Below are 9,522 nucleotides of genomic sequence, written 5' to 3'. Positions count from 1 at the left end.
TGTGTGTGTGTGTGTGTGTGTGTGTGTGTGTGTGTGTGTGTGTGTGTGTGTGTGTGTGTGTGTGTGTGTGTGTGTGTGTGTGGTGGTGTGTGTGGTGTGTGTGTGTGTGTGTGTGTGTGTGTGTGTGTGTGTGTGTGTGTGTGTGTGTGTGTGTGTGTGTATAGATAGAGAAAGAGTTGTGTATCTATATACAATTGCATAAATATGACGTTGATGTCTTGTAACACTCACTACTACAATATCAGAAGAAAAAACAGACAAAAAATATATGTGCAAGATATTCTTCATTGATACAGATGCATGATATGTACAAGAGATGCTTCATTGAGAATCAATGTTACATCCACTAAGTGCATGGTAGAAACTGCATATCCCCACGAAATTGCACTTGATTCTGAAAGGCCGACGCAGTTTAATGCTTTATTCTGTATTGATTCAGGTGGATATATGGCGCCATTGTCCTAGAGACGTTTCCCCGGACTGGGAACATTTTAGGAGCGCGTCCTGACTCCACCCAGTCGGCTTCCCTCGCCTGCCAAATTCCTACTAGCTTCGTGTATAGAGATGCCTGGCGAGGCTGACCACGCTCTCTCTGGTATTTTTAACATTTCCGCTCTAATTCTGCGTGACAGTGCAGCTTATCGGGGTTGGAGTAGTATATTTGTATCTTCTTAAGTAGTTTCTCGGTGACAACCAACATTCAGGATCTATTGATCAACACGGCTTTCTGGCACGCTTAATGATGCTACAGAAAACGAACAACGGACCAATGGAAATCTCGCTCCGTCGCCCGGGGAGTATTGATTGGCTGTTGCGCGCGGCAGCCAGCCTGACCAGGTGGTTCTCAAGCCGCCCGCCAGATGGCTCCGCCGGTCCATCGTAAACATTGTCCCCACACGAAAGTCAAGCCCGACCATGGCGTCGAGACACGTGTAAATACGACTCGGAAGCAAGCTTTAGTGAAGTGCAGAGTGAAAGATGGTTTTGTGAGGACCATTACCGAGGCTGAGCGGGATTCACAGCGCCTCTAGCGTTGTTGATGAGGCGAGGTGAGTGTGGGTGCTGGCTTCTTGAGGCACGTACACGAGGTTATATACGCCCATATACCCCCCATCTCTTTCTCAATGTTATCGCAACACATTAATATATTTTTTTATCTGTTCTCGTATGATGAATTGAATGTTATTATTTGGATGCTAGAACTATTTTCACGACGGAGGATGGAAATTTGGTACGCTAAATATCACGTGTTTCATAAATTGGTATTGTCGTGGCTTTGAAGGGTGGCTAGGACGTGTCATTATTAGGACGTGTCCTTATTATTAGGACGTGTCCTTATCATTAGGACGTGTCCTTATCATTAGGACGTATCCTTATCATTAGGACTTGTCTATGTGGTCAAGACGTGACCTTGTCATTAGGACGTGTCTATGTGCCCCAAGAACATGACCCTGTCGTTAGGACGTGTCTACGTGGCTTGGGCGTGTTCTTATAGTCAGTACGCGTCCGTGTCGTATTGACGTGTCTTTGTTAGAATATTTTGGTTCTTGGTATCCATTTGGCCAGGACGTGTCCGGTTGGCAAGGAAGAATACATAAGTCCAAGGCGTGCCCGGGTGGCCAGGAGTGTCCGTGTGCCCAGGAAGTGTCCAGGACTCGTCAAGCATATGACGGGTTGCGTCTACGGACATATCATTAAAAGTACATGATACTGACAAATAGATTAAAATCTATTGATGGATTAAATAAATCACTGGACGCAATAATGATGAGCATATCACAATTCCGGCCCTGATAAGGTAGGTAGGTAGTACATGATACTGACAAATAGATTAAAATCTATTGATGGATTAAATAAATCACTGGACGTAATGAAGATGAGCATATCACAATTCCGACCCTTATAAGATAAGTAGTTATCAAGATAAAAGCGTTAAGCCAATAATAGTAAATAATAATTCATTGTGAATGACTGGCAACTGGTGTATACAAGTTAGGCTCATCAAAGTCCCCCTTCCAAGGTCGAATTACTGACGTTCCCCGGGATGCAACAAACTGACTAGCTTCGTGGTACATATTTGCTGCTATGTGAAGAGGTGCATTAAAAGATAGGAAACGCGCCCAGCCATTTCTGTCCCTCCCGTGATTCGAACTAGGAATTTCTGATTTTGAGTCAAGAACGAACCCGACTGTACTACTAGGACCCAATGTGTGTACACGCGCGGTCGCCTTAGCACACCTAGTAAAATGTTTTACAACCGGATTTCTACTGAAATCACAGAAAGTTTGCAGGGCCCCCCTTCCAGACTATCACGTTAGTGTGATTTCTCTTGTATATTTGATGTTGGAGAATACGATGCATGAACTACGTTGCCTAAATCCCAAGTGCTTGGGGGTCAAACGTCAAACTTGGACTGGCTTCAGGAGAGGCCTCCAGACTTCCTATGATTTCAGTAGAAATCCGGATGTATGGCTTACCAGTTCAGGGTGGTCCAGTAGTTAGCGTTAGTGTTTGGGATTCTCTAGGTCACTGGTTCGAGTCACCTCACAGCTCGAGTTGATTTTTTCAATAATAATATTGAGAACATAATGTGTAATAATGATAGTCGTATTTGTACAAAAATGTACACTTTATGAAACATTTTGCATTTAAATATTAGTGATTGTAGGTGTTTTATAATACCGTTAATTACGCACAGTATTTTTGGCAAATTTCAAAACCTAGCATGTGGGTTTACATAATTTTACAGTAATACTTCTCAACAAAATGTAAAGTCACCTAATAAATCCAAAGTCTAATAAATTACAGTATATAGAGGGCGGGGAAGAAGAGGACTCCTAAGAAGAATAATCCCTTTGGATGCAATCAAGGGAATTTAGATTATCCTTATTGACTTCCCTAATACTGGCCACAAGAGAGAAAGAGGGAGAGAATCAGTATATACGCAAGCGAACATCTCAAGATCTCTTTTTAAGTCGCCTGACACTGCACAAACAATAAGGCTCCGTCGAAGAACATGTAGTTTCGACACAACCAGATCATCACCAGATATATCCTGACAAACAACACTAAAATAATTGAGATACAATGGCAATAGAAGGTTAGACATGGGTGAACCACTACATATCAAACAAACTCGACCAACTATCAATAGTGAGCCAACACTCAATTATATTCTACCAATTTTAAGACCAAGATAGAACATCCTGCATAACTGCTCTAGCCATCATAAGAACGAAGGAAGTAAGGAAAATGCATGACGCCTAATGGCCCATACGACACCTTCACCTCATAGTTATATATTTGGTTGCTTTAGCTAAGTTGTATCCACGTCTACTCTCCTTTTAAAATATTAACAGGATCCGTAAGACGCATCTCTTTGCGTCATGCCATATAATACTGTGAAATGAACGTTGGAGATCTTTTTTTAAATTTCCTTCTCAAATGAAGAACATGAGAAATTTAGATATCCATGTTTTTATATTTTCTGCACAGTATTGCATTGTTTAGATTTCTCAAGATTCATTAATTTATTCGAAAGCGCTCAGGTAATTTATTGTTTCATTTTCTTTCGTGGGTTATATGTGTGTGTATATATATATATTATATATATATATATATATATATATATATATATATATATATATATATATATATATATATATATATATACATGTATATATATATATATATATATGTCGTACCTAGTAGCCAGAACTCACTTCTCAGCCTACTATGCATGGCCCGATTTGCCTAATAAGCCAAGTTTTCCTGAATTAATATATTTTCTCTAAATTTTTTCTTATAAAATGATAAAGCTACCCATTTCATTATGCATGAGGTCAATTTTTTTTTCATTGGAGTTAAAATTAACGTAGATATATGACCGAACCTAACCAACCCTACCTAACCTAACCTAACCTATCTCTATAGGTTAGGTTGGGTTATGTAGCCGAAAAAGTTAGGTTAGGTTAGGTTAGGTAGGTTCGGTAGTCGAAAAAACAATTTATTCATGAAAACTTGGCTTATTAGGCAAATCGGGCCTTGCATAGTAGGCTGAGAAGTGAGTTCTGGCTACTAGGTACGACATATATATATATATATATATATATATATATATATATATGTCGTACCTAATAGCCAGAACGCACTACTCAGCCTACAATTCAAGGCCCGATTTGTCTAATAAGCCAAGTTTTCATGAATTAATGTTTTTTCGTCTACCTAACCTACCTAACCTAACCTAACCTAGCTTTTTTTGGCTACCTAACCTAACCTTACCTATAAATATAGGTTAGGGTTAGGTTAGGTAGGGTGGTTAGGTTCGGTCATATATCTACGTTAATTTTAACTCCAATAAAAAAAAATTGACCTCATACATAGAGAAAAGGGTTGCTTTATCATTTCATGAGAAAAAAAATTAGAAAAAATATATTAATTCAGGAAAACTTGGCTTATTAGGCAAATCGGGGCCTTGAATAGTAGGCTGAGAAGTGAGTTCTGGCTACTAGGTACGACATATATATATATATATATATATATATATATATATATATATATGTCGTACTAGTAGCCAGAATGCACTTCTCGGCCTACTATGCAAGGCCGAATTTGCCCAATAAGCCAAGTTTTCCTGAATTAATATATTTTCTCTACTTTTTTTCTTATGAAATGATAAAGCTACCCATTTCATTATGTATGAGGACAATATTTTTTTTATTGGAGTTAAAATTAATGTAGATATATGACCGAACCTAACCAACCCTACCTAACCTAACCTAACCTATTCTTTATAGGTTAGGTTAGGTTACGTAGCCGAAAAGGTAGGTTAGGTTAGGTAGGTTAGGTAGTCGAAATATAATTAATTCATGAAAAACTTGGCTTATTATTCAAATTGGGCCTTGCATAGTAGGGCTGAGAAGTGCGTTCTGGCTACTAGGTACGACATATATAGAGATATATATATATATATATATATATATATATATATATATATATATATATATATATATATATATATGTCGTACCTAGTAGCCAGAACGCACTTCTCAGCCTGCTATGCAAGGCCAATTTTACCTAATAAGCCAAGTTTTCCTGAATTAATATATTTTCTCTAATTTTTTCTTATGAAATGATAAAGCTACCCATTTCATTATGTATGAGGTCAATTTTTTTTTATTGGAGTTAAAATTAACGTAGATATATGACCGAACCTAACCAACCCGACCTAACCTAACCTAACCTATCTTTATAAGTTAGGTTAGGTTAGGTAGCCGAAAAAGTTAGGTTAGGTTAGGTTAGGTAGGTTAGGTAGTCGAAAAACAATTAATTCATGAAAACTTGGCTTATTAGGCAAATTGGGCCTTGCATAATAGGCCTGAGAAGTGCGTTCTGGCTACTAGGTACGACATATATATATATATATATATATATATATATAGATATATATATATATATATATATATATATATATATATATATATATTATATATATATATATAATATATATATATATATATATATATATTTATGTTGTACCTAGTAGCCAGAACGTCGTACTCGGCCTACTATGCAAGGCCCGATTTGCCTAATTAGCCAAGTTTTCCTGAATAAATATATTTTATCTAATTTTTTCTTATGAATGATAGAGCTACCCATTTCATTATGTATGCGGTCAATTTTTTTATTGGAGTTAAAATTAACGTAGATATATGACCGAACCTAACCAACCCTACCTAACCTAACCTAACCTATCTTTATAGGTTAGGTTAGGTTAGGTAGCTGAAAAAGTTAGGTTAGGTTAGGTTAGGTAGGTTAGGTAGTCGAAAAACAATTAATTCATGAAAACTTGGCCTATTAGGCAAATTGGGCCTTGCCATAGTAGGCTGAGAAGTGCATTCTGGCTACTAGGTACGACATTTATATATATATATATATATATATATATATATATATATATATATATATATATATATATATATATATATATATATATATATATATATATATATATATATATATATATATGCAATTGACGATCACAAAACACTGATCATTTTATGCGGAAAATCCACAGAGAAATATGTGGATATATATATATATATATATATATATATATATATATATATATATATATATATATATATATATATAGATATAAAATATATATATATTATATATATATTATATATATATATTATATATATATATATATATATATATATATATATATATATATTATATTATATATATACACATCACAATCAATAAGCATATTACCGAACATTCTGAGTGATAAACATATCCATTTCTTCCTTTACACATTATCAGACGTACACAAATACAGTATTTTTATGACTAAGTATACAGACGCTGCAACCCATCCTCCGAATTGACAGTACGGTTTAATACTAAGTGTAATAAGTACATTTCTTTACTGTCATACATAGTACATAATTGAACTTATGGGGCTGTTACACTTACCTCCCCATTTATTCTCGTTTTTTGTTAAGACAGTCAAAATTTTAGGATGAAGTTTTCAAGTTTAATTTGCTATACACAAGTTTTAAATATTAGGAATTTCTTTTTCATTTTTATTAAACAATAGATTTTATACAAAATTTGAAAATATCCTGAGTTAGTTTACAATTTATTGAAATATTTTATTAGTTTTATAAAACTGTAATATCAATATAGCTATAGGTTAAGTACTAATTGTAATTAAAAAGCAATAAAATGCTTATCTTCAAACACTAAGAAGGTTAGGTTAGGTCGTGGTTTTCTATTCAGCTTTTCAGGTAAACTCAAATATTCACAATATATTTGACAGTACGGTTTAATACTAAGTGAAAATAAGTACAAATCCTGACTGCTATGAATAGTACATAATTGCACTTGTGCTGTTACATTTACCTCCCCAATTTTGGAGGACGGGCTGGACAATTTGTCATAGACATTCAGACAATTCAACAAAAGGTTACAATCTTGGTGCATAATTCTTATATCTCGCCAGAATATCATCAATCTTCCCGTTGTGACATCCAAGCTATTTGTTCAGGAACAGTCCTCAGCATTTCTATATTATAAGGATCCCGGTTGTACAGTCGGGCTCGCTCTCGACGCACAATCGAGAATTCCAGGTTCGAATCTCGGGCGGGACAGGATTGGGTACCTTTCCTTGCACCTAATGCGACTGTTCACCTAGCAGTAAGTAGGTACTGAGGAGTTAGTCAGCTTGTTGTGGGGTTGCATCCAGGGCGGGGGTCAGTAATTCGGCCTTGGGGGTGGGGGGGAGGGCACGATAACAGTCAAAACGTGTACTCACCTAGTTGTGTTTGCGGGGGTTGAGCTCTGGCTCTTTGGTCCCAGGTGTATGAATACACTCTGGCTGCCTGTCCCCGACACAATGAATTAATTATATTACACCGTGGTGGTACAGTCGAAGTACCAGCTCCCATGGTGCAGTGGTAATTAAGACACTCGGCCCGCCCTCCAGGCCGGGGAAGATTGACTGGGCACCAATCCTTAATTGTACGCCTCTGTTCACCCAGCAGTGAATAGGTACACCTGGTTGTCAAACGATTTGACGGGTCTATTCCAGGGAAAATTTAGATTACGAACCTGCCAGAAACGCTATGCGTGCTAGTGACTTTACAAGAATATAAGAACTCTTGTATATGTAAATAAATAAATAAAAGTAAGAGGTCTGTGGGGAAGAGCTGTTTTCGTATTGTAAAGACGAGGACGAAATGAAGAATTGGGTTTGACTTATTCTTGTTCAATAATAATCAGACGGAACTCCCTCAGCCTTGCTTGCAGTGTATGAAGAATAACATCATAAAGTAAATAAAGAAACACCTCAAACACGAGAGGAGACGTTCTCACTCACCAGATGGACGATTGGACTTAAGTCCCACTGAGATAACTGAGGTAAACTACCTCCAACAGTTGGGCACCTCACGAGGGTTCACCACACACCCTCAGCGGGTAAAGTCTACACCCGCTCTGACCTCGTGGCGGGAGACAGGCTTCCCTTACCCAAACGCGCGGGAAAACTTTACACACATGGGGTATAAACATTGTCTAATTCTCCGTTTAACATACTTCCAGCCACTTAATAAAATAAACAGCTATTCTAACAGAGAAAACATTTAGATTAATAACAAACAACAAAGGTTAGACTTTATATATCAGTCACACAACCAAAGGTAGACTTTATATACCAATCAATCAAGTAAAGGTTGATTTTATATACCAGTCAAAACTTTACACACACACGGGGTATAAACATTGTCTAATTCTCCGTTTAACATACTTCCAGCCACTTAATAAAATAAACTGCTATTCTAACAGAGAAAACATTTAGATTAATAACAAACAACAAAGGCTAGACTTTATATATCAGTCACACAACCAAAGGTAGACTTTATATACCAATCAGTCAAGAAAAGGTTGATTTTATATACCAGTCAAACAACCAAAGGTAGACTTTTATATACCAATCATATGACAAAAGGTAGACTTTTATATACTAATCAAACGACAAAAGGTAGACGTTATATACCAATCAAACGACAAAAGGTATAGCCTTTATATACCAATCAAACAACCAAAGGTAGCCTTTTATATACCAATCAAACGACTAAAAGGTAGACTTTAAATACCAGCCAATTAAACATTACACTGATGGAACAGTCATGGTATAAGAGCCCTCTGGAAGGAAGGAAGGAGGGAGCTAGGCTTGGCAACGTGGAGTAATCCGTCATTTTGATTAATGAAACATTTGTGTGAGTCAGGAGGTAGTGGGAATCTTCCCTTAATAGAGTCCGTTGATTCGTATGATTGATGAGCTGCTCTGTTGTTGTCTCTACATGCATGATATCCTCGTTATAGTGCAAGTGTGAGTAGTTTATGAATGATTCTGTATTTGCTCATCATATGAACTCCAGCCCATATGACTTTGTTGTTCATTGCATATATAAAACGTTCTGTGTAAATTAAAATATTCAGGAGCGAATGTAATATGTATATTTCATGTTATTGTAGATTGGTTTACATACATATTATTCATGCCACGATAATATTATCTCTGGTGTGCATTAGAATGCTTATATACGGAAAGGAAATGTATACAGTACAGTATTGTGTAAATGTGTATATTACTTATACATTTTCTTCTATTTCCCTGTTATTTTGGCGTGCATTCGAATGTTTATATAAATAACAGAAATGTATACAGTACAGTATTTTGTAAATGTGTATATTAATGATACATGTTCTTCTATTTCCCTGTTATTATGTTACTATTTGCTTGTTATGTGACCAGTGTGTGCGTGCGAGGCGTGGCGGCCGGCGGGCGTGACACTGGCGTCGTCAGTAGGCGTGGCACTGGCGGAGGCGGCGGTGGGCGTGGCTGGAGGGGTGGTGGGCGGGCGAGCGAGATGAGCGCCTCTGTGGTGAGCGAGCTGCATGCCGCCATTCTCACACCACACCCACACGTCGTCAGGCAGCTCCTCGACCACC

The 9,522-nt window shown here is 37.1% G+C and overlaps 1 protein-coding gene across 1 annotated transcript in view; it reads left to right on the top strand.

The window, feature by feature from the left end:
* Nucleotides 1–861: 861 nt before the first annotated feature.
* Nucleotides 862–9,522, top strand: part of LOC123746879 (uncharacterized) — a 32,155-nt gene continuing 23,494 nt past the window's right edge. Inside the window, exons 1-2 of the mRNA XM_045728731.2 lie at nt 862–1,049; nt 9,326–9,522. The exon at nt 9,326–9,522 is cut by the window's right edge and continues 38 nt beyond it. Of these exons, the coding sequence (XP_045584687.1) occupies nt 9,441–9,522 (82 nt within the window). The 5' untranslated portion in view covers nt 862–1,049; nt 9,326–9,440. The remainder of the gene's footprint in view (nt 1,050–9,325) is intronic.

This window comes from Procambarus clarkii, chromosome 93 (assembly GCF_040958095.1).
Source record: "Procambarus clarkii isolate CNS0578487 chromosome 93, FALCON_Pclarkii_2.0, whole genome shotgun sequence".
NCBI classification, from domain to species: domain Eukaryota; kingdom Metazoa; phylum Arthropoda; class Malacostraca; order Decapoda; family Cambaridae; genus Procambarus; species Procambarus clarkii.
The sequence above is the reverse complement of the archived record's forward strand: the minus strand, read 5'-3'. Positions and strand labels throughout refer to the sequence as shown.